This window comes from Anser brachyrhynchus, assembly GCF_964034855.1.
Source record: "Anser brachyrhynchus genome assembly, chromosome: 25".
Classification (NCBI taxonomy): domain Eukaryota; kingdom Metazoa; phylum Chordata; class Aves; order Anseriformes; family Anatidae; genus Anser; species Anser brachyrhynchus.
Window position 1 is genome coordinate 2,369,098 of NC_137718.1, and position 25,286 is coordinate 2,394,383.

Consider the following 25,286-nt stretch of genomic DNA (forward strand, 5'->3'; position numbering starts at 1 on the left):
AACCTAGAACTGTGAAAATCGGCAGTCTGTTTGGAGACAAGTTCAAAGATTTTATTAGTTTAAAAGTGGTATGACCAAGGTCTCCAGGGCTGTGTTGTAACACTGAACCCAGCGCTGCCTGATAGTTAAATTCCACACCTACCTCCTCCTTGACTGTGCCAAACTCGGGATCCAGGGCTTTGAAATGGTACCGGTGGGCTCCTTCACGATCAATAGCTACCTTAAAATCCTTCAGAGTCACTTCCCCTAACCTGCAAGGGAAGAGTTTGGCACTAAACCACAGTACACTGTACAGGCTTTATCTCTAGTGTTCCTGCATGGCATGTGGAACCACAGCACAAGTCTGACTAGGGATCTAGCACCCTAGCCACAGGAATGTGAACAGTACGCCCCACCTGTCAACCCCAAGGTCCTCTTCAGAGGAAGAATTTCCTCATAATTTGCAGGAACCACCTCTAAACAGCCTTTCTCCCTTTCCCTTTTGCACTGACTGACATGGGTGTTTCGGCACAAGAGTCCTGCAGTACAAGCCACGATAGATCTGCTTGGCTGCTTTCTCTTGGAAGTTAATAATAATAATAATAATAATAATAATAATAATAAATAATTTCTTAGGGCTAAAACAAATGTATCAGCTAGGGAATTGCTTTAGGCAATTTCCCCCATGGTATGAAATCCAAGCCCCAAGTTAACGCACAGGGAACCCATGCTAGTGGTGACCATACCCAGAAGAGATCAGACTAATGTTTTCAGGGAAAAAAGCGCCTCCCAAATCAACGTGAGCAAGGCCAAGCCAAATCTCACCTCTTTGGTATGTTGACCATGAAAGGTGTGAGGGAGCGGTCAGTGAAGTACAACACTTTGGTGCAGGCACTGGTGCTCATCACAGGTGTGCTGTGAGAATGAGGCAGTTCTACAACGAAAGGAGCACAGAGCACACTCATTGGGGAACAACCTGCCTCCTGCCACCACAGGAGACAAGCGATGCTCTCAGCATCAAACTTATCACAGTGAAGAACCTGGAGGTGGGAAGATATTCTTATGAGGGTGGATTTTCCCTTGGGAAGAATCAGGTATTCCAATGCTTACTGGAAAACTTTGCATTTTAAGGTAACAGCACACCCATATGCGTAAGCCTAGACAATTTGCCTAGCACTGCCCTCCAGGATTACTGTCCCAGCAGCTTGCTGCTACCGTCTACTCCACAGGCACTCTGTTCATTACCTCAGCAGTGACAGGAGAACCTTTCTGGAAGAGGAGACTGAACAGACTCCATCCTACTGGCTGGGCACACAACCACATTATCACTCGCCTTCACTTGCAGGTGGGTACAGCAAAATGGTCTGATTGATCACCATCATTAAGGCAAAAGGTTATCTGTCTCCTCCCAGCTGCACATCCTGCACATTCAGCTTGGCCAGGATAGGTGTTTGTGCACAGACTTTTCTCTGCTCATTTGTGTTTCTCTCCCTCTGGCTACTGCCTAGTTTCCTCTGCCCCTGCAGTGTGCTGCGCCAAAAGCTGAAGCAGGGGAACGTTCACATCGAGTGACTCTACAGTTTTAACTTTCCTAGCATGTAGAAAACAGTATGGACACCAAGTCAAAGGCTTTCTAATTTAACAAATCTTCGGAGCCACCTCATAGACCTCTTTACACCTGAGGGAATTTAGGTTTGAAGCTGCAAGACTCAATTTTCCTGCTGCAGTGGAGGCGATGAAGCCTGCTAAGGCTCAGTGAGAAAGGGAGAGGTACAGCATGCATGCAGGGTTGATCTAATGACAGTGGTTGATCTAATAACTGCAGTTTATGGGAGAAGGAAAACCATCAACTCTTCCCCCAACCCCACTTCAGACTTCTGAAGTTCCTCTCCTGCATTCCTCCACATCAATTACATCCATACTACCCTGCTGCTGGATGCTGTAATGCAGCCGAAAGGTGGCCTCTACCTTTCCCCAGCACCTGGAGTCCCCTGCAACCTCACAGACTTCCTAGGCAACATTTAAAACCAACCTTGGGAAAAAACAAACAAACAAACAAAAAAAAAAAAAAACAGCCTTCATAGTGAAAAGCAAACATGGAGCTGCTGCAGCTGGAGCCAGGAAACTTGGTGTCACAAAGGGCTGTGCTGTTCCGCATACATGAAAGGAGGCAGACATGATGGGGGAAGCAGGGGAGGAGGCAACTGTACAGTTACATGTCCACTAGATGGTGCAAACCAGCAGGGAAGCTGAAATAACGTTACGTTTCCCACTCATCCCAGAGGTAATTATTTGTCATAATTATTTCTACTGCAGTGCTACCCAGATGGCCCAGAGATTCCCACTGTAATGGCGCTTTACAAACAAGCAGCTGTAGGTTGCCTCTGGCCCTTTTCCCCTGCAGTGAAGCCTAGCCTGTACAGCAAGTGACTAAAGACAGGAAAGTAAGCCCTGGTGAAGGGAATAAGCTTGGGGGTGGCAGATTTTCAAGGCGATGCTATGTCCTCGACTCTAGATAAGAAATCTGAGCAATGAATTGAGCAGTGGGAGAGCAGGAGCTGAAAGGCACTTACTGGAGTTTGGAGGCCAGGAGTCTCTACACTCATTTGTTGCTCTGCTTGCTGGTGATTTCCCCCGGATCTAGGGTGTAAAGCCAAAACAGTGAGAACAGTGTCACTTCCCAGTTGGGACTCATATTGCTGGTAAGCTCTGGATTGTGCGTGAGGGGTAGAAATTAAGAGCCAAACACTAGGAAACTTTTACCCTTCTCTCTTGCCTCTTCTGTGTCTCCATGCGGTGTAACCGTTCCATCAGGCTGGAGATGCCCTGCTCCAGGCTGTCAATAGTGTGGTGCTGTGGGTCGTGGCCACTGAAACTGTTCCTCAGGCTACGAAGTGCGTCACGAACGAGCTGCAAGTCGTTTGTCTTGCCAAGAGAACACAAATTAATCAGATTATCTCCAGGCTGCTTTCTTCCCATCTAAAGCCACAGGCCTTAGAAAGGGGAAAAAATAATCTTAAAAAGGTAGCAAAGGTAACAGCTTCCAGGATACCTGGAACCTTCGTCTACATCTGGCTGGGAAAATATCCCTTAGGTGCACTTACCCCTCGGTGGGCTGCAGGAGCAGCTCCTTTTCCTGCTGTCTGGAGGAAGCCATTGCTCTGAGCACTGTGACTGCTGTAGGCCATCACCTGTTCGGTGGAAGATGCATGTGGTGCTAGGAATGTTAGCGTTAGGAATACCCCAAAGATCCCAGTTTGCCATCTTCAAAGTGACAAGAAGGAATGAAAACTTTTCACGCTGAGTGGTACAACCAGCACCTTCTACCAGGTAAATACACTAAGGGGTGTGCAGGCAGTCCTATGGGCCAGAGCACAGATTTCCCTTAGGATTTTGACACAAGAGGCTAAGCCAGAGCTCACTGCTGAGATCTCTGGTAAGCTGTATGCTTTGTAGAGTCTGCCTGCCTTGGTTAGGGCACAGACAAACAGACTGCATTGACCCTGGCCTCTCTGGGATAAAGGAGACGATTTCTAGAGATAGGTAGCTAGAGGGTGCTAGACAGAAACGTCATTCTGACAGTCTGATGTGCAGACCAAGGCTTCCCATACCTCTTCAGCTTCTCTCTTCATGCAGTGAGCTAGCAGGGCCTCTTTGTGCTCCAGCTCCCGCTCCAAATCCACCTGAAAAGGGAACAGAAGTTAACCTTATTGGCTCATCTTCGTGCTACGTGCCACCTCTTAGGGCATCAGTGCAGCCAACCTGCTCCATACCTGCTGGTAGCTGGCCTCAGAAAGCTGCCTCAGCATTTCATCCAGTTTGGTTTGATGCTGCTGTAAGTGCCGATCCTTCTGGCCCAGTTCCTTCTGTAACACAGGAATCAATGGGACAGTGAGTAAGGCTCACAGTCATCTTCCTTATGGCAGGGAGGATTATGTATTCTGCCAGCACCAGGCTCCTCTACAGCTTGACCTACACAATCCATCTGCTTTTAGCTAGACGTTAGATCTGAGTTTTAAAGCCTTGTTTGTCAGGTCTTTGCTTTGTTGCCTGGAGCTCCCTTGCCAAACAAAGATCCACTACTGAGGCCAGACAACTGATGCAAAGAAAAGATTCTTGAGGGATCAGTAGGCAAATGACAGAACCTAACCTGATAGGCTTCTGCACACATTAGACATTCAGCAAGCCGTCACAGAAAAAACATGACAATGAAGAATCCACTATCGAAAGCTATCTGATCCCTCCAACTCATTACAAACTTCCATGGCTGTTGCCATTCATTCACCACCCACACTGCCATTCTCAGAGGTGACTGAGTGCCAGGGAGACAACAGTCACGTTCACAGGAGAACCACCAGATGCTGCCCCAGCAAAGCTCCCGGAGAAGAGAGGTTCCATTACTTTGTATTCCGCCAACAGCCGGTTTCTCTCTTCAACCTTCCTCTGAAGGTCAACCTACAGAGCAAAACAAATAGGTGTGAGGTCTTGTATTCCTAGGGAGTTAGTGCCAACCTCTTTGCCCTTTGCTAAAGGGAGACCAAGCAGCTGCAGGGTTTGAGGGAGCTGGTTTTTAAGGACAGCAACCTCATGAACAGGGCAGCTCCTTCCTTGCACTGCCCTCTCCAGGCAGACACTGCATCACAGCTCCACCTGTCGAAGTGCCACTTGCTAAGCAGGGAGCACGATGAGGAAGGAACAATCCAACTGCACTGAAAACATCACGGGAAGCCCCTCCCTGTCTCAGCTGAAGGCCTGGGAGGACAGGAAGCGGGAGTGAAGAACAGGGAACTCCAGCGAGTTGGACAGCTGGCGAGCAGACTGCAGTGTTTACTGTGCAGAGACCTTTGACTGGTCATTCCATCTCCCACGACCCCAGGAACTATGCTGCAACCACCAACTTCATCCTTTGGCTGCTGGAGCCCCCAGGGCCCCCAGCCTCTTTCCAAAATAACCTCAGCAGCACAGTGACTCACATTCTGGTTGTGCAACTCCTCCTTGTCCATGTTGGCTCTCAGCAGCTCCTGCTTTAGCTGAAGAACTGAAGCGTCCTGTTGAGCCAGCCTTTGCTGGAGAGCATCCTAGGAAAAGACATCATCTATAGGAAAAGTGTGTGTATAGGAAGGTGTAAAGGCAGAGACCCTTCCACGGGAAGTGACCTAGACCAGTAGCATGGCACGTTGCGCTATGCGCAGTGCTGAAGGGTTGCCGAGGGCCTGAGAGAGCAGGAGATAAAACAGATGTCTGCCCCAACAGGCTCTTAGAGTCCTTCTGCCTTGCTCTTGCCCTGTGGTGGTTTCCCTACCAACATTTTAGCCATCTTTGATGGAGGGATTTCTGTGCTGCTGCCTGAACTTCTTGCTCCAGAAATGTCCTGACAATGTGCCCTTATGGAAGAAAATAGCAGTGTCTTCAAGGGTCTTTTCAGTGGCCTACAGCTAGTGCCTCCAGCCACACATCTGCAACATCCAGAGCGGGGTAGGAGGCCAAGGTCAGCCAGGGACACAAGGAAACTTAAGCTCTCAGCATGACCTAATTGTGCAATGAAATGCTCTCTGAAGAGGCCAGAGTGAGGACTAATTCTGCACCTTTCATTCAGTATTACCCAGAAGCTGAGAGCTCTACCTGGGACAGGTGCTGCTGTCTTCCTTCACAGAAGCCTGACAGGCAGCTCCAAAAATACCTCTCAGGAGTCAACTATGGCGAGTTTGTAACTCCAGAGGGAGAAACTGAACGAACAAGCCAAAAAGGTGAAAAACGCTGCAGCTGAAGAGGACAAGGATGCCCCCAAGCTCTTTCGCCTCTTGTCAAGAGTTCACTGGGCCAACCCTACTGTGCACACCCCAAGACAGTGGAAAAACAAAGTCATGAGAAGCAGCCAGGAATCTTGTGCCTCACGTTTTCCTTAGGGGAAAAAGAAAAAAGAGGTGACTTTTGACCACAATCCTACAGAGACAGAACCCACGAGACCTAACTCCTTGTGCCTGTCTCAACTGCAGGGAACAGAACATAGGATCCCCCACCACCAACTCCCCTAATACAGCTCCCTCCACTCTCTGGGATTCCTCAGAGGTGGATGGTTGCTGCTTGCCCTACTCCTGGGCTGCAGCAGCCCCCGTAGCTTTACTGTTTGTATTTCACGAACAGTCTCTTTCCTCACCTTTATCCCCTGTAGGTTTCGAGCTTCTTGTTTGTATTTCAACAGCTCCTTCTGTAAATCCAAAAGAATTTGATTAAATGGCATCTTGTCACCCCTTCAAAATCATCTCAATTTTCAATGTTCTCTCTCTCTCCGCAGATACATGCTTCAGACAAAAGTACACCCCATCTTGTCCCACAGATCAAAGAGCATAACAGGCCCCCTTAATGAGTTACAGACATGGCAGAAAAACCTGAGCAGCTCCCTAAGCCCCTGTTATTAAATGCACGAGAGGAAAAAAAAAATTCCTCATTCCCCAAATCTGTCCTTCAGGCCAATGTCAAGTACTTCTCTCCCAGAATCAGAACTGGGCCTTGAGCCAGCATCAGCAGAAATTTGACTAAGGCAGGTTTGACAGGACAGGTTCTTTGCTAAGTTTATCTGCTACTTGTTTATATTCAGATATGGCTAGAGATTTAACAGCTGTCCAGAAAAAAAAAAAGTTTTGAGAAGCTACTACAACCTTGATCTCTCCAACTTCAAGAACATGCAGGCAAATCTACTTCAGGGTACATTTAAATTCAGGTAATACTTCGATATTTGTTTTCCTAGAAACTGACTATACTAGCAGCAGCTTGAGGCAAACCGGGGAGGTAGCAGATATTTTTCTGATGCTATCCCCACAAATCCCCACTGTACCCATATTAGTGGTTAACGGATATATGGGTATAATGGGTATATGGATACAATAAACACCTCCTAGCCAAGTATCTTCTGTGCTCTCCAGGTCAGTGAATTACGGTTTCAGGTTTTTAGGGACAGATTCCACACAGCAGGAGATGAGAATAGAGCTGGACTCTAACAAAACACACACACCTCACCCCTGCACGCCCCCCTCCTCTCGACCCCAAACCTCTTTTCCCTTCATCTGTCCCTCCTCTAACCTTTAGGTCTTGATTTTCTTCCACACTCTGGTCCAGACGACTTCGGATTATGATCTGAACACAAAACACCATAGTTATTACTGTGCGAAACACCTGTCTGTAGCATAACATTACCTGAGGTTGCTCGATCAGAGAAATGGAAGTATAGCAACGTGCTCACCAGCTGCTCTTCAGGGCAGGCTCCGTGCTCACAAAGTTCAAAGGATCCTTCCTGCTCATCCTCAGGTAAAGATCCATTGAGCAGCAAAGCCTGGGTAGATGAAGAAAAAAAATCTCTTCAGACAATTCAAAGGAAAATAACTGCAATAACAGATTTGAAGTCCATAGCAAAGAGACTGAACCCTGCTTACATGGTGAGGCTTCTGATCTGGAATGAGACTGAAGTGTCTGTCCCCTGCTGGAAGACACCTTTCTAACCACACATTTATAAAAGACTTCAGAAATGCGATGTGCAGGGAAGCCTAATTTTGTTCTGTGCTAGAAAAGACCGAGACACCTCCAGAGGTGCTGTCTAAGTGAGGGAAGAGCCCTTGCCCACACAGTGAGAATCTTAAGCTAGGCCCTGTACTTAATACTGTGCTTCTATCAGCCCTTAACTCCTTCAGCAGCTCCAAGGTAGCCCATGTTTGCAGGAAGATGCCAGAATTTCCACAGCAAACTGCATCCAGCCTGAAAAAGGGAAAACCCTGCACTGTAGGAAGTGTGACAGGCAGGACTGCTCAGATAGCCAGCAGGGTATGCCGTACCAGATTGCTCTAGCTGGTGGTATTTACATTGACCTTTCTGTCTCTTTAACTCCCAGGACTCAAAGACATTTGGTATTTGCCAGGATGTTGCACCAGTCAATAATCTAATGTCTTTTTTTTTTTTTTTCCGGTTAGTTTTCTGTTTTATTTCTATCTGAACTTCAAGGCTACAGACAAAATATCCCATTTGCAGCAATATTCCAGCTCAGCTCCAAAAGACGTCGAGGCCGACAGGTCACGTTCTGCCTGCTGACAGAATCTCCCAAAGAGCTGCAACTGCTGCTGAACAGCAGACAGACAGCAATCTGTATTCAGTTAATGCGACGGCTCTTTGGGAAACTGTCCTGTGAGGGCATCCCAAAGCCTGCCCAGCAGGACACTCAAGCAGGGATCAGACAGGAACAGAAAAAACTGTCATGGTTTTAGCTCCTTATGGGGCAGACAACCATCAGGTCCCTGATATTTCAATCAAACTCTCATGAACTGGTGGCTGTGAAATATTGAGCAAGAAGGGGAAAGAAAAAAAAAAGATCAATTAATCAAATCCAATTTCTTGGCTTGCAACAACAGCTGCATCTTCCTGCTCCCAGGGAATAAGGGGGCAGCAATGCCAGCTGCTCGCCCTCAGTCCTGAAACGTGGGGCCAGGGTGGAAGAGCAGGACATGCCAGTCCTTCCAGCGCTATCTCTCCCTGCTCCCAGTGGGCACATAATGCGAGCGGATTTTACCAGTGCACCAAGCATCTATTTTCTTTTGGAGTCTTTTGTCTCCTTCCCATTGTCCACCGGGAAAGCACCCTCCCGGCTGCCTATGCTTCTCACACAATCTCTGCTTTGTTTACTGGCACATAAATATTTACAATTGAAAGCCAGTATGGTTCCCAGCACAAACAGAAAGGAATATTCCTGAGAGAGTTCAGGGTCTTTACCATATGGATCGGAGGCTCTACTCCCCATGCAGAGTCACACAAACGCGTTGGGCTGAGGGTCACTTGGTCAAGGAGGGACTGAACAGGGCAGTGAGAAAAAGGTCCCGCAAATAAATGGTCATGGGAGGAAAACGTGCCAAATATTATAGTTCAGCTCAGCTCACTGAAAGACTGATGCAAGCCTGCGTGACCCCTGATCAGCTCTGTGAATCTTGATTGATTTCCCAACATTCCTTGTCTCCCTGCATTACTTCCGATCGCAAATCACAGAATGACTGCTCCATTCTTCCAGGCCGCTAACAAAACCTGCAGGCTGCTAAGTGCCCTGGGGAAGAATGGGAGCCCCAGCCCATGGGAAAATACTGCTGCATCTTTACCATTCTGCACAGTAACATATGTGCTTTGCAGGGTGATAGCGCACTCAGGGCTTAGCATAGCATCACAGGACAGGGCACCAGGCCAATGAACCTGGACTCCAACTGAAATACAAGCTGATAATAATCAACTTCTAAACACACGCTTTGTTCTGGCTTTTCCACAGGGGTTCCTTTCCTACCTGCATTTGGTGTGCCCTTAAAATCTACCTAGATGCCATTAGTCAAGACCCCTGACCTTTAGTCTCCATAGCTTACTCTCTCTTACAGCCCTTTTTTCCCCCCCGCCACCAAATACAAGCCTCAACTTACATCAACACAATTTTGGAGAAACCTGAACTAAAACCAACAGAAAAGGCTGTGTCCGAATGGCACAGACTGATGTTAGATTCTTTGAAACCCTGGTAAATATGCAGGCACTGGGCAAATCGCAGCCATGCTTCTTCCCTCCCTGGTCTCTCTTGATTAAGCACAGTATATAATGATGGGGAACAGGCATACCCTGCCCCAGGCAAGACTGCAGCCAGAACCTATCATCTTCTGCATGGCATCTGGGAAGTTGGGAAGGACAGTCTTTTCATTTCTCTTTCTGGAAAAGGTGACCAAATGACAAGTGCAGGAAGCCAAGAGAGCCTAAACATTGCAGGCAAGGAAGGTATTGGAGTGTGTATTAGGTGCTTATGACAAAGCACTATCAAATACTCCCTTATTCCCAAGGAAGCCTTCCCTAAAGGGAGTCATCCCACAGGGCAAGACGTGGGGAGAGCCACTGTCCCCACTAACCGACTGACTTCTGCACAATCACTGCAAGGCGACCTTACTGGGCCAGGACTCTCACTCAGCTGTTGAGTTCCAGGCCAGTGTTTCTGCTGCAAGATAGCCTATCTGCCAGCTAGATTTGGTAGGAAAAAAAAAAAAAAAAAAAGAGTATGTAGGGGAAATCTGGCTGAGAAGAAAATCTATTACCTGCAAACCTGATATCATCTTCTTCGCTTCCTCCATTTCCTTTTCCAAATGGTCCTGTTGTTCCAAAAGCTGTTCCTCCCATGAATTCTCCAAATGTGACACAGGGTTCCCTGCTTGCCAGTCAGGCTGGAAGTGAGATTCTGTCTCTTCTGGAAGAGAGACCAACTGAATGCGGTCATGACAGACAGATCCAAAAAAGACTTGCACAACACAGTAATTGCCTGCTGTCCACAATGTCAATCACTGCCAAACTAGCATGTCTTCTAGCTGCTATTTATGCCTCATTCTTCACACAAAGGAAACTTTCCTGAGCACACGTAAATCAAAGATGATCGGCATCCTCCCCCTTCATTAACTTGCTGTATCTGATGAGTTTTGATGAGGACTAGTCACAGCAATACCTGCTACCTTGTTGATAAAAGATGAAACTGGCCAGTGCTGTGCACCTACAGACATGCAGCTGCAGTACCCTGCTGCAAGGGCAGCAAGCAGACACAGTGCTGCTGCTAAAAATATAAGGAAGAGCCCCAGCCTGCCAGCTACCCCACCTGCTGAGGTGGTCATCAAACACTTTCAAAGGAGCACTGAAGGAGGCTATACTGGCTGAGGCAGCAAAGCATTTCCTAGGACAGCTTCTGTCATTTGCTCTTGGGATGGAAGCTAACCAGGAAGGGCTATTATTAGGCTAAGTTTTCTTTGAAAAAAAAAAATCATTTCAGGAACTTCTTCTAAAAGATTTCCTTCAATCTGTATGAAAATTTGAAGTGCAAACTAACCGTATCAGAGGGCATTTGTGGCAACACAACAGTGAGTTCAATGCAAATGCCACAACAATAGTTCAATTCCTTGCAAAGAGTCACTCGACCTACGTACAGACATGCTGTACACAGAGACCCTTACACAAAGTGAAGTTCTGCGCTACAGGCTTTACAGTTTCCCATGGACTGTATATTTAAGGAGATTTTGAGAGGTTTTTTTCCTCCTCTCAATACAGCCAAATGATGCTGTGATGAAAGCAGCACCCTACCGTGAAAGTTAAACATGACCCCTAATCCTTCCCCAGAGCTTTTTTGTTTTCCACGCATTAGCTATCAAGACTCATAGACATTGACTGTACAACTGTTGCCAGATATGGCATCACTGTAGTGCTGACAGTTTTGAGATTTAGGTTTACGAGGAGATACTCAGCAACCTATTCTCTACATTCATTTCAGTCTCTGAGGAACTTCTCAGCAAGTTTGTGAAGCAAACAAATTGCAATAAAAGTGTGAGCTGTGGAGCATTTTGTGCAAGCTACCTGTTTTACTTTCTGTTTCTTCAGTGTGAATAATCACATATCCTGCTTTCTCCTCTGACGGGGTTACAGTGGATTCGCTCTTTGTGCTATGGACAGGACTGGGTGATGCGAGACTGCAAAGGAAATGGGAAACAGTTATTTCAGAGTGCTGATCAACATCACCCTTATCCAAGATAAAAGTGAATATGCAGGAAGTCTTGTTGTCAGAATTATCTGCATACCAGGGAAGCCAGTAACAAACTAAACTTGGCATGTAACTTTTCAATCACTCTACATCAGTGTGACAGCAGGCTAACTGTTATGCAACCCAACGTGTTTCTTCATTTTCCTTAACACAAAGTAAGTTTGCTGCTTCCACAGAGCTTACAAACACGCAGGGAAAAGACCACACTTTAAGGTTTGCTCAGAAACAATTTGCTGCAAGCCTTCTATGCACGTTGGAAGCTGAACAAAAAGCCACCCTGGCTTTATTCATGTCTCACCCCTGGGTTTCAAAAGCACCCCTGCAATCAGAGAACAAACTTAAAAATACTTTGTTCTTGGATTTTCTAGTCAGATAACACTCATTTGTGTTCTTAGGTTAAAAGTTCTTTAAAGTACCCAAATATTTTCAGTGGAGTCATCTCAGCTGACTGTGAGGTCCAAACGCAATCTTTTTTTCTGAAATTCTTCTTACATGCATCACCCAGACAACAAGAAAAGGTGGCTGAAGCTCACTGACCCATTCAACATACCTCCAAAGTCTCAGGGACTAATCCTCGCTAGTGTGAGCAGGAGTTAATTTTTCATTCTCCGCAACACAGAAACAAAGGGCAGAAAACAAAAAGGAAACAATGTGGAAAAATAATAGGATAGGTTCAGAAAAATAAGAGGTTTCAGCAGCTTGCCCTCCACATCTTCCCAGCACTGCTGCTGCATACTCTGCAGCTCTCCCAGAATCTGAAAAGCCTTGCAGTAGAGATGGAAACTACTTGCTTGCAGCTCTGTCTAGTCCACTCCCACAGCCAGTGCTAGCTTAGTTCTCATTTATGTTACAGAGCTTTAAACCATCTAGTTTAAAATGTCCAAACTGAATGGACATTCACCACGTTCAAGGAAGAGACGAAGACAACTTACTAAGTGAAAGAATAACCACCTTCTAATGGGGATCTCTAACAGTCACAGTACCTGTCCTGTCCTGCCCAAATGGGGTGTGCGTGATCGTTAAAGGGCTCCAAGTCGCCTGGCTTTGCTCAAGGATTTACCTTCAGGAAGACTAACTCCATTACAGCACTCCTTCACTAGGCACACGTTGTACACACCACTTGTAACCAGCCGCTTGCTCCTGCTTGTCACTGAGTGGGTGCACAGTGCAGAGCCCCTCAAATGCACTCAGAAGCCCGATGAAGCAGTACCACAGGTCAGTTGCCCCACTCATTACCCCATCAATGAGTTAATGCTGAAAACACTTCTACACTTTTTGTATCGGTCACCAAGCCCGTTAGAGTATGAAATATCCACTCGTGATTTTCTCTTTAAAGTACACCATAATTCATGATTAAAACATGCAGAAATAAGTGCTGGGAAATTAAAGCTATTTAAGTTTTATGATGCAAACTGTTCCACTTTATTCCTTTTACCACTGTTTGGCTTCTTAACCCATATATCCTTGCTCAGCCGAGTCCCAGAGCTGTCAGTGCCTGCAGAGTCAAGGCTTTAGGGAAACAGCCCCAATGATAAGCTCCAACTCCCATAATTTTAACAAACACCCCACCCCTGCTGTTTCAAATGACAACGGCAACAATCGCTCACCATTTGACCTGTTTCCCTCCCATGATCCCACTTTAACCTTTCGCCTCACGGGATCCGTTTCCTGGGGAGCCTCAGGGTTCTGGCTACAGACATGCCTCGTCCCTCCACCAGCTCAGAATTCAGTGCAGAAGACGCCAGCTCCTGTCAAACTACCGGAGAAATATTTGCAAGGCAGACCTCTTCACGTTAGCTTGAAAGATTCACAGGCGAAAAAACTCAGGGTCTTTGCAAGAAGCCATCTGACGGCAGATCAGCAGCCCCTGCGCACAGATTTGCTTCCAGAGCCGGGGAATCCTGCAGCCCGGGTTTTGCTTCTGCTGATTTTCCTCTCGGGTTATTTGTCTCTTGCTGCTGCATTTTGGTCAGCCGCACAGCCGGTTGTTCGCATCACCCGGACTGATCTGGATTCCCGGTGGCGTTTCTCAGCCCATTCTGCCCTCCTCAGACCCCCAGCACCTGCTGCAGATGCCAACGAAGCGCCGGGAGCCGGTGCTGCTGCAAGCAGCCGGTTCCCTGCTCTTCCAGGCTCGGATGCTGCCTCAGAAGACGGCATGCAGCACTTGCCAGCCCTGTGCACGGCTTCTCCTTGCTGCTATCTCCAGCTCCCTCTCCCTCCTGCTGTCACACAGGCTGTGCGAGGCAGAGCCTTTTCTCCGAGCAGCCCTGCTCGGCGTGGGGGAGGGAAGGCAGGCTGGTGGAAGGGGAGGGGAGAGGGAGGAGGGAGATGCGTGAGGGGCTCGCTGGCCTGGGAATCAGGCTGATTTGGGGAAATTTTCCATGAATCATTTCTATCGCCTTTGCTTGTTAGAGCTGCTGTCCCTGGAAATCTGCTGTTCAGGCTGCGAGCTCTCTGAAGAGTTACCGCAGGAACGAGCCGGTGCCAGGCGGGAGATGCTGCCCTGGGACGGATCCGGCGGCAGCACCACGAGGCGCAGGGGGTGGCTGCTGCTGCCGGAGAGAAGGGGCTTCCTTCTGTGGCTCATAGCTAAGCTAGTACATTTCTCTCTGTAAGGGAAGAGAAACAAGCACCTTCTTTTCATCGCCACACCTGGCGTCAGCAGAGGACAGCCCCAGGAGCTGGAGGTCGGGTTGCTCCCAGTTTCTTTTGGCAGATCACCGACCAAAGCTAACAGCAAGCCCAGTCCTTGTGAGCACCAAAGAGTCAAAGCAAAAATACAGAATATTGCTACTGTTGAGCCTTATTTCTGAGCACCAGGCAGTGCCTGGTGCCCTGTAACAGGGCAACATATTCCCGATTTCATAAGGCTCAGTATAAATAGATCCTTCCCCACTTGGCAGTTCCTCCCGCAGTTCAGCAGCCAACCTCTGTGTTTGTAATTGCTGCGCCTCTGGTTAACAGCATCAGATGCTTTTTCACCAGAAAAGCCCCAATCTGTTCTCTCCTTGCTCACACACAAGTGCTCTAACTGGCAGTGCTGGAGGCTACGGAAAAAGTTTTCCTGCCCGGCAGCCCGGAGCTGCTCCCCAGCTGAGCCCCACATGCAAAAAAAGCCAATATCATCACCCTGCCTGTTTTTTCCCCAGTCCTCAAAGCTATGGTCTCACCCTTTGAGGACAGAACCAGCACCTTGTGCATCCCCTCCCAGTCTCTCTCCTGGGCCTTGCTGCTGCTAGACACAATGTGGTTTCCGACCCGCATCCCCGAGGTGACGAACCCACATGCTGGATGGGGAATATTCCCACTCTCGAGATACCGCGGTTAAAATTTAATTATGTATCACTGCATATTCCCAGCTTTAATTAAAATTGTTTTAGCTCCAGCTTGATGCAATCTCTGATCATTTCCTGTTGAGCTCTCAGTGGCTGGCTGTGCATCCCCACAGCACAGGATTAGCAGAGCTCTAGGAAAGGAAAAACACCGGGAAGGCTGCAAGGGCTTGGGGCTCCCTTCTGCTCCTGATCTGTATGCGCAGGGAGTGGACCAAAAACGGTCTTGGGCTTTCAAGCTTTCTAATTCCAGATAAAAAGCAGCTCCTACCAATGAAATTAACCAACGTAGAGAGCATTTCTCTGCTTTTTTCCTTACTTATTCCTGAGCCGCACATACTTAGCTTTTCTAGAATGAGACCGCAGTAAAGCTTTGCCAAACACATCAGCCCTCACTGTTTCAGCCCTGGGCCTCTATCCACCCACACCAACTCACATCTGGAATGCCTACAATATAAACCGTGCTCCAGCGTGGAGATGTGCTATTTTACCCTGGAAAACAAAACAGGTTTATAAGTTCCAAGCAGAAACTGACTAAAAAACAGAAGAATTCTTACTGAAAAAAAAAATCAAGATAACTCACTGCAGATTTTTCGTCTACGTGGTGGAACATTTTCTGAATCCACAGTAAATAGAAAATTGTGGAAGTTAATTATTACACAAAGGCTCTCACCATGTTATGCCCGATTAGGGACAGTACCACCATTACCATATGGCAAGAGAAATGGCATTGTATGGGAAAAAACAAAGCAATGTAGGATGTGCACATAAAGTTTCACTCACCAGCAAAATACAGCCACAAACAGACAAACAACTGTTGTCCAACAATACCTGTTAGGGTAGGAGAGTACCTGTAAAATACTATGGCTGCCCTAAACTGAACAAGGAGTGGAAGGTGGCAGCATGCGTCACTCACCGTCCTACTGAGATCACAGTTCAAGAATCAACACCAATTCCTGTGACATTAGCCATGAAATCGTGTGGCCAGGACCAGAATTTTTACATCTTCCCTCAAATGACAGCTTCCAAGTCCACTCTCTACTGACATCATGTGGAGGCAGTGGTCCAGTACTGGCTCACATGGAGTTTCCACACCCATCCAAATGTTTATGTCCATATTTAACGCAGACCTCACACTGATACACAGCAAATTGTGAGCAGAAGTACAAACTATTGTGTGTTTTTTTTTTCCTTCCCTCTTCTCTTTTGGACTAAGTGACATTAATGCTTAGGTACTCAGAGGCCTCCTTGCACTATGGGAGCATCAAAAGCGGCCCGAGAAATCTCGTGGAGAAATCCTGCTTGCTGACAAACTGTCAGAGCCAATCCGCCCCAAGAAAATCAACCTCCTCACTTCTGCACAAGAAGGGAAAATAAAAGCACCCAGTTGAGGCACTTTCGGCAGATGGCCCAGGCAGGACAAAGAGGCAATGAACGAGAGCTGGTACTTACACCGGGGACAAGAAACCGAACCAAAGAGCTGCAGCCATGCCCGTGCAGCTCTTACTGTGTTCCAGAAGAGCTTAAATGGAGCAAAGCAGCATACCCAGAGGGAGAGCAGATATGTTCAGTCATATAGCCTTTTGTTTGCAAACTAGTCTCTTGTTCTCCGGGGAAAAAGGGAAAGGCTGTCTTTTACTCTGAATCTACCCACAGTAAATCAGCTCCCCCACCATAGTACAGTTTTTCTTCTACTGTCCCTTCAGCTACACTCTCTCCTATACCCATGAAAATAAAACAACATAGCCACGTGTCCTCCCTCTCTCCTCACTGCTCAAATAAGTAGGGACAAGAGTTATCACTTCTGCCCCAAAGGAAAGGAGAGTGAGAAGAGCCTGTAAGGCATCAATGTAATGTGTCATGACTGGCACACGCTGCCCAGGTTCTGGGCAGACTGTTTATAGCACAGACCACATACTTCTCAGGATCTAAGTCCTGCTTTAAAGGGCAAAGCCAACTCTAACATAAACCATAGTGAACTCTGACTTTTGGGACTTCACAACAGCGTGCAGGAGATTTTTCAGTAACATAATTTAATGTGCAAGTCTGGGGGATGGAAGGCTAAGTGAGATACCCGTACATCTAGAGACAATTAAAGGTGATGGATGAGGGCACGATGGCAATGAAGACACAGCTGCAGATCCCTCAGGGACTGTAGGCTTGGATTTACAGACTGGTGTATTCCCATTACTACTATTCAAATCCACATGCCTGTCACCTCCGGCTGTGTCTTTCCTGATCCTATTCCCCTGGTCTCAGGGAGAGACACTCGGAGCAATGGTAACTCAGAAATTCCTAGCTCTTATCTATGTGATCACATCATGGATGAGACCAATGTCATCTGTCATTTTTTCCACAGTAAACCACTTCTCCATGCTGGTTCCCGAGGTTTCATTCTCCAGATCAGACAGGAGACTCTACGTTGGGAATCCTCTTTTCTTTCAGAGCTAATCAGATCACAACGACAAAGGGCATTTTAAGGAATGCCAGACAAAGGAACACAATGGGACACAGCTGGGCAATGAAGTTCCTTACCTGGAGGAGTGGGACTCCAAGGCGATGTTCTGCTGCCCTTCATACTGCTGCACCAGTGCCCGGACACTCCAGTAGGGGTTTTCAATCTCCTCATCCATGCTGCTGTTTCTGGAGATAAAAATCACAAAATGAGTGAAGCCTCATGAAGAAGGGGCAGAAACGCTTCTGGTCTCCAAGGAGGAGGGGAGAAAAGCTAATGAATAGAAGGCAGGAAGGGGGGAACCATTAGAAAACTTCCTATTAAGAAAGTTCTCCCATCAGGGAGCTTCATCTCATCTTCTTGGTGCGAGGGAAATGCAAGCAAACACAAGCTCTCCTTGTAAACTCATCCCTTATTCTGTGACTAGAAAAACAGAAAAGCTCTGTGAAGGCAAGGAAAAGGACAGAATCTGCAAAGAGAATGAGGACTGGCTTTGCTGAAGAACTCCTGACCCAATGACTTTGCAAGAGAAACCTCTAATATTTAATTTTTCAACAAAATATACCATTTCAGCCTCATTTCCAAATTACTTCATGGGTAGTCCCTTGAGCCAATATAACATGGGCAAATGACCTTCAGCTGTGTAAATGAAACCCTCAAAAGACAGCCATCTGGCTTCCATTTAACTGTCATTACTATTATAATCCACATAGCACCTTTTGCAAGTGTTAAATGTGCTTTTCAGAATTACACATTCCTTCTGTACATGGATCATTTCCCCTCATTATCACCAGAACTCCTCCACTTCCATAGAAGGATGCTTCAGCTGATTAACAGCACACAACACTGCATCTGCCTACGTAGCAGCAAGTGGAAAATTGGGGCGAACAGCAACGCAGAAAACCACTTTGCACAACAGGACCAACACTACAATTCTGGCAACAACTGCTCCCAGAGCTGTAAGCAGCACCTGTAGTTAAGACCCTCGTTTTGTTTCACTTGAAATGGGAATGTCTGCAAGTAAACAACACCAAGAGGGCACTATCCTCAGCATGAATTAGGAAAAACGAGGCAGCAGAGCTCCCTCTGGCTCAGCCATAAAGAACTGTCCTTTTTCTGTGAACTAACACAGGTCCAACAGTTGTTTTGCTGGAAAATCCATAAAGGACCTGGGATGCCTGCAGTTTTCATTATGAGGCATCCAGCATAGATCAGTTGTCCCTTTAGTTAGGGCACCACCAATCTAGGTTTCAGTGAGACAGCAGTGGTTTTTCTCTACATGTTCACTGAACAGGAATACCTCACATCAGGAATTGTCGGGATAAAGAGACATCTACTTAAAAAGGAAACGGTGTCCACCTGCTAACACAACCTGAATTCTCATAATCAGAAAAGAAATCATTACCTCTGTCTGTGCCGGAAAACGTCCCGGCCAGATTGCAAGACATCTTGACGAACATCTGCCAGAGCAGCCACCGCCCCTTGGGCCACTGCAGCAGCTGAGCGAGGCCTGTGGCTGGCAGATGACGCCGACGAGCTCTTCCCCGTCATGCCAGCAGCGCTGTGATTCATTGCTCTTCCGGAGCCCGGCTTGAAATGAGCAGCTAAGGCGAGGATCAGCCTCATGATAGATTTCAAGTTCCCATCGACAATATCTGCAAAAGGCAAATAAAGCCAAGGAGGGTAATGTTAACGTGAAGTCCCACCAGAGCTGCCTCCGACCAACAAGCGTGAATGTAATTAAACCCAGCAGGACCGTGCCAGTAAATAAGGACTACACAAAAAAGACTGAATTACAGCACTCATTCTTAACTTTACTCATTTTGCACAGAGCAGCAAACCGACTGCTGCCAACTGATTCCAAGTTTAAATGCTTTGAACAGACTTGAGCCTTCCCTCTGTGGCCATTTCCAGCTAATAGTCCAGCAGGTTAAATGACAGCATATTGTAATTACCAAAAGCTCCCTGGATGTCTACAGCAGTGACTGAAGGCAACCATTGTATTGGCAGCCACTTTCAGTGAGCACATGGGATTTGCATTTCTTTTTTAATACTAAAGACCGGAGATCCAGAGAATAAGGTACCCTATTTTTTTTTTTAGTAATAGGGTACCTTAAACTGTTTGTAGCACCTTCCAAATGTTAACTAATCAGTTTTAATTATCTCACACGAGGCCATTTCCTCCTGTGTACAAGCTAGCTCAAGCATTTTGGTCTTGGGCTCACTGCACAGATCAGCCGTTCTGTCAGACTAGGATTTTTAAAACAGTTTAGTTGAATTCCCCATTACACCATCACTTGGTCTTCTCATCGCTCAGTGAAAGAAGAAAAGGCACTTGGGTAGCAGCACAGTGCACAGGAACAAAAAAACAGTCAAGAATACAATATCATGCAACCCAAAACCTGTTACTAAGCCACAGGGGAGGGAGGGAAAAACCAACCTCCCCCACAAAACAACACATTATCTGTTTCTGTTTGATATGAGGCAAAAATAGAACTGGGTGTTCAACAGCTAGAATCATATGTGGCAACTGCAAGGGGCAAGTACCTTTTGCTGATGTCTGATGCATGCGGATCTTTTTCGATGCCACGAACTGTAAGACTTTCTCCACATTTTCCCTCATCTCCTGCTGGCTGGTAGGGTTGACCTGAACTCCGTTCAACTTCTCACCAGCTAAAGAAGTAAAAAAAATTTGATTAGAGAGGATAGTGCTTAGTGCTGCCTTGGGAATTGCTATAGCTGTAGGGGCCAACTTTATGTCTTGTTGGACTGCAAGGAGACTTGCGTGATTTCTTGTCCTGCTTATAAGATACCCAGTACTAGGAATAAGTACACTGGAGGCAGACCTTGCAGCATATTGTCTGAAAAGGGGCATTTTTAAGCATACTTCATTATTCTACGATTACTCCTGAGTCACTGTGAGCTTCTGTGTGGAAATAGTAGACTCTTTTGCTGAGACAGACAGCATTATCCCCCAGAGCTGCTTCTGCTCTCTCTTATAAATACCAGTATCTCAGCAAGCAGCTCACTCTTCCAAAAATGCCATGCACTAACACCATTCCTCGACATGGCAAATCCTTTCATGACTCCGTTCCAGCCTTGTGGGAGTTAACATGGTCCCTGATCAGTTCTGGCCTCTCTGTCACAGGTTACCTTAGAGACCACATACACAGTTCAAAAGGTCTGCGATTTGGCTGCGTTGTAACTGACTGCTAACACATATGGACCTAATAGAATTGCCTTTATGATTTGCTTTATGATTGTTTTAACGTGAGCCCTCCCCCAAGCTCTGACGCTCATTAACGTCTGCCAGTCTGCCTGACAGATGTCGGAGCCAAGGCCAGCCTTTTACATGAGATCTAAAACTGCAAGATGAAAAACAGTGCCATATGGCATTACTGACCTACAATCTCAATAAGCGAGGCAAGGATGACTCCATCTCTGAGATCTTGTCTCAAGTCCTGGACTGGCTTTATTGTTGGCTTCTTCTTCAGCTGGGAATTCACCCAGGCCACATATGCCTGTAGCTGTTGCTGAAAATGGAAAACAAAACAAAATGTTTGCACATCATTGCCTTTTCAGGGGGCAGTTGCACAGCTCTTACTTTTCTCTCTCTCTCTTCACAGATCTCACTGTCTTTTGCCTTTGAAAACAAAGGAATGGTCTCATCCCTGAAGCCTGCTGAGCACGGACTTGACATCACTGCACACTGTGGTGCAGCTTGCTCCGTGCCAAGACAGGATGCGCAGGCAGGCAGCACGACAGTGCCAGAACAGGGTCGCTCACAGCATTTAGTGTCCTACCCCCTGTATTTTTTTTCCCCCTCCAGATATCTAGAAAGTAGAAAACCCACAACGCAGAAGCAAGAAAACCTGTGCTACTTCCCATTAAACTGCGATCTATCACAGGAAACAACTGGGACAGATTTCCTGGAAGAGAGCCTGCCTCCTCTGCACACCCAGCATGGCTCATTTGAAGAAACCCATGCAGCAGGGAAGGGTCACCCTGTTGTACAGCCCCCTTCCTCCATTGCCTCGGAGCTGCATGGGCGTTTCTAATGGACCGATCTCCATTTCTGCACAGGGCCCTGTACCCCTGGAGATGACTTGTCTCAGCACCTGCAGGACCTGACAGCAAAGAGCATCGTCCTTGCAGCAGGTCGTAGCCTCACAGAGCTGTGAGTGCTGCCACAAGGGGAAGAAATACAGGATGCTGGTCAGTGTGAGGACCCGTCTGGCACATGCAACTGAACAGAAATAGAGCAGATTCACAATTTCTTCCTTTCCACCCCACCCCCTAGCACTCCCATGGCCAGCAGGAGCCCTGGTGACACTGAAATCCCTTTGGGCAGGGCTGGTGTGGCACAAGGAAGGTAAACAAACTGATCCATTTATGGGATTACCTCCTGTTTCACTAAGCTTCCCATTATTCTGCCCATGCAGCAGGTTTTAAGACCTCATTCCATATTATCTCAGCAATGTCAGAGTTTATGCTTTTACGGCCCATCAAAGTTACAGTCTGATCACAGCTTCACTCCTAATTATCCTGACACGGGAAATCCAACGTTAACCACGCCACGGTTCGGTCTGTTGGTTCAGAAAGACGCCTGGACCGACGTTCAGTCAGTCCTGCTTACTCAGCGGAGCTGCAAAGCAGGACACAGGACACGAGCTTGGGGGCCTGCCTGATGGCTTTTGGAAAAAAAGGGGGAAAAAAAAAAGCAGAAGTGGCAGAGCTTGCTGGAGCAGACTTGGCCTGTCACATGGATGGGGTCTGCGCGCTCTCCTTTGCCTGTAACGGTAACAATGCATGTCAGTTTTGCCTGCCCCCCTTTTTTTTTTTATTTGCTGCTTAATGCAACTGGGGACTGCAAAGAAGCAACAAGTCGTGGCTTCTCTCTCCCGCACAAGCTCACGATGCTGCACTGATTTCCAGAACTGCACTGGTAACTCCTGCCGAACTGCAAGAAGCATCTCTGCTTCTCGCAACCGCATTTTAACTGATGGTGGGGGCACTGAGATCCAGCCTCACAACGGCCTGATTCCAGAGCCAGAGACCACAAGCCTTCAATTACACATATTCAATAAAGCTTTAATTTATTCAAGGAAATGCCACTAGAAAAAAAAAGGTGGGTTTGCTTACAGTAACACAGCATCGTTACAAAAACATCTAGATTCAATAATAACCGTGTATTAAATAAGGTTGCATGAAAATTGCATCTGATGTCTATGTAATTTAGGGAAGTAATCCCTCACAACTGTTTACCATCCTGCTGTCATGTATCAAATTATTTTACAAAGTTCTGAACTAGGCTGTTATCCTGTAGTAATTCCACAAGGGCACAGTCCCTTCCAGCCTACAGAAAGCTTGCAGTTTTATGTAAGAGTCTATGTGGTTCTTCCATTCAGACACCTCCTTTTTCACTCAAAGGGAAAAAAACCTCACTCACTAAGCAGTTGGCTTTCTTTTTATCTTCTCTCAGCATTCTTCGCATACTCATAAAAAAAAAAATCATTCTGGCAATCTTTCAGTCTCTGTTTCTTAAAAGCATAAGAACGACATTGTTATTATTAGAAGGAAAAAAAAAAAACACTCCTAACGCCCAGTGCATTTACACTTTAAACAACGCTTGTTAAAAAGGGGATTTTGAGGCAATGGAATATGGATGTCACGGTCACAAAGGAGAGAATTTCACACCAGTAGTTGCTATAATACTGTAGACTTACATTTTGTTAGCGGTGTAAATTGTTTTTTCCACTAACGCATAAGATTTTCCTGCGTAAGTTCAGATAGTTGGCCTGAGCAGCATTTCCTGATTTTCTGTCCAAAAACTAGAAAAGCTAACGACTTTACCAAGAGTCTTAGGTTGCTGCAAAGCAACTCTGGAAAGTATTCCAGCTATCTTCCAGCACATAATAAGGAAAAACAAGATTTGCTACGATCCGTTGTGCCAAGAGAACAGCAGCCCTACGCAGCCTCTTCCACCTCCCCAAAATGCCCCCCAGGCTGCGCTCATCAGCTGCCCACACAGATGCTCACGCCCAAAGCAGATGCTCCACCGCTCCTCGCTGCTGCAGGCGCTGCAGCTCAAGCGACACGTGCCCCATCCAGCCTCACACGGGTCTGGGCTCCTCAGTCGTGGACTCCCAGGGGGAAGAGAAACGAGGCTGGAAACGAAGAAGGAGGCGGACAACGCACCTCAAAGCGTTCCTCCTTTCTTTTTCCAAGACTGTGGTCCCCGCTCCTCCACCCAGGCTTTCACACTGCTTCCTGACAACAGAGCAGGCCGTTATATTTTGTGCGTGCTGAGTAATTAACAGCAAGAGGTGCTCATCCCAGAGGCAGGACAAGCAGAGCACGCCCCAGGCCAGGTGAAGGATGCAGAGTGAGCCTTTGTGGCTGGACCCAGTCCCCCAGAGCTGCTCAAGTGCCTTGCTCCAACAGGTGCTCACGTTCTTATTTCTGCTCCTCTTCAGCTTTTACCTTTCTAGTTGAGGGAAAAGGCCCTGCAGCTCTATTACACCAACTCCTGGGATGCTGTGACTGTGGAATGCAGCTTCCTACAAAGCTCCACGCTGCACAGGATTTAACAACCCCTAGAACTTCCCCTTGCTAGGTTATATTCAGGCCTGGCTGACAGCTACATCCAAAAGCAATCAGAGAGGAAATGATTTTTCTGCCTAGCTCGTCCCTTACCTTTCCCTGAATAATTCTTCCCTCAGCCACTGACCTCTCGGGAGTTTTCTGCTACTCCCCTGCATTTTGGACTAAGCTTCTGTTCAACTAAATCCAGGACTTAACGGAGCAGACACTAAGCTCTGGCCCTACAGCAATATTTCTTTCAAAAACAGGCTTTTCAGAGGAAAAACGTATCAGCCTAGTCTAAGATTTACTATACAGAGCAGAGGTTATTAGGATTATGGCAGAGTTAAGCTTAATCCTATTTATATTAACACAGCTTTGCGCTCCAAAAAAAGGCCAGGTTTGCCTGTACCATGCAGCTGGAAGAGCAGCTCCTCACCTCACCAACTCCTTACCTGAAGGAACTCAGAGCCTGCATTGCTTCAGCTCCCAGGCAGATCACTGCTCGCATCTGAGCCGCTGCAAGCCCTAGGGGAATTCTTAGGGCAGGAGAGATTTTAAAGCAAGGTACTAGAGGTCGCCCCCAGTTGTAAGGAACGGAACAACTCGCAGGTACTTCTGCTAGCAAATTACAGGTTAGTGCTGTAGTGCCTTTCAGCAAACACTTCTCAGAGCAGGATTCCACTTCAGATCACTTACCCAGCCCCTACCCTGAAGAAGTGCCTCAGCCCTACTGTGCTTATGGGAAAGGAGCTGCTGAGGTCAGGAGCAGACATCTCCGTGCTTTCTATCGACAGCCAGCGACAATGCTGCCTTCAGGAGGAAAATGCCCTTCCAGCGTCAGCCCTTCTTCAAACAAGCTGCGAGCCCTGGCTGATAGCTACAGTGAAGTGTCATTAAGCAATGCGGTCCACAGGTGGAAGAAAAGCAGCAGCTCCATGGCAAACCTCCTGGCAGCTCTAAGTGTCCTTGCTATTCTCATTTAACCGGTGGGATTCAGCACCTGCTGTTTGGGGCTCAGGTTTCTCTCCCCTCAACCACAAATGAGCCCGGTCTGCCTGCCATGAAATATAGGTAGATCGTGATGCTGTGGTATGCTGCTCTGTCGTTTGCTCTCAGTGCCATCTACACGACCCTGGATAAGGTTAATTCATTAATATGAACTCCTCTGAGATGAGGGGATTGCACATTTTTAAGTTGTCCAAATCTTCTTCCTGGGCAAAATGATTCTTTAGTGGGCAGATGCCTTCAGAGGGCCTGATACCCTTGCTATCACGTTAGAGAAGACCCCCAAGACACTCTGCTTCTAGAATAGACACGCCGCCTTTTCTGCACACAGTTGATGAATCTGAATCAATCC

The 25,286-nt window shown here is 47.1% G+C and overlaps 1 protein-coding gene across 8 annotated transcripts in view; it reads right to left on the reverse strand.

Annotated features, from left to right (window-relative positions):
• The window catches only part of DIXDC1 (DIX domain containing 1), a 41,017-nt gene that overhangs the window by 3,821 nt on the left and 11,910 nt on the right, over positions 1–25,286 (reverse strand). For 5 of the 8 annotated variants that reach the window (XM_080567722.1, XM_080567720.1, XM_080567721.1 and 2 more), the window contains 18 exons: positions 20,748–20,877; positions 19,892–20,017; positions 18,750–18,999; positions 17,425–17,532; positions 11,371–11,483; positions 10,074–10,222; positions 7,220–7,309; positions 7,060–7,113; positions 6,137–6,187; positions 4,953–5,057; positions 4,381–4,434; positions 3,753–3,845; positions 3,591–3,662; positions 3,084–3,170; positions 2,743–2,904; positions 2,553–2,619; positions 805–913; positions 143–251 (listed from right to left, as the gene is read on the reverse strand). In XM_080567722.1, the coding sequence (XP_080423848.1) occupies positions 143–251; positions 805–913; positions 2,553–2,619; positions 2,743–2,904; positions 3,084–3,170; positions 3,591–3,662; positions 3,753–3,845; positions 4,381–4,434; positions 4,953–5,057; positions 6,137–6,187; positions 7,060–7,113; positions 7,220–7,309; positions 10,074–10,222; positions 11,371–11,483; positions 17,425–17,532; positions 18,750–18,999; positions 19,892–20,017; positions 20,748–20,877 (1,929 nt within the window). Of the gene's footprint in view, positions 1–142; positions 252–804; positions 914–2,552; positions 2,620–2,742; positions 2,905–3,083; positions 3,171–3,590; positions 3,663–3,752; positions 3,846–4,380; positions 4,435–4,952; positions 5,058–6,136; positions 6,188–7,059; positions 7,114–7,219; positions 7,310–10,073; positions 10,239–11,370; positions 11,484–13,161; positions 16,254–17,424; positions 17,533–18,749; positions 19,000–19,891; positions 20,018–20,747; positions 20,878–25,286 lie in introns of those variants that run through there. The other 3 variants (XM_080567724.1, XM_080567725.1, XR_013942016.1) reach the window with 3 other exon arrangements.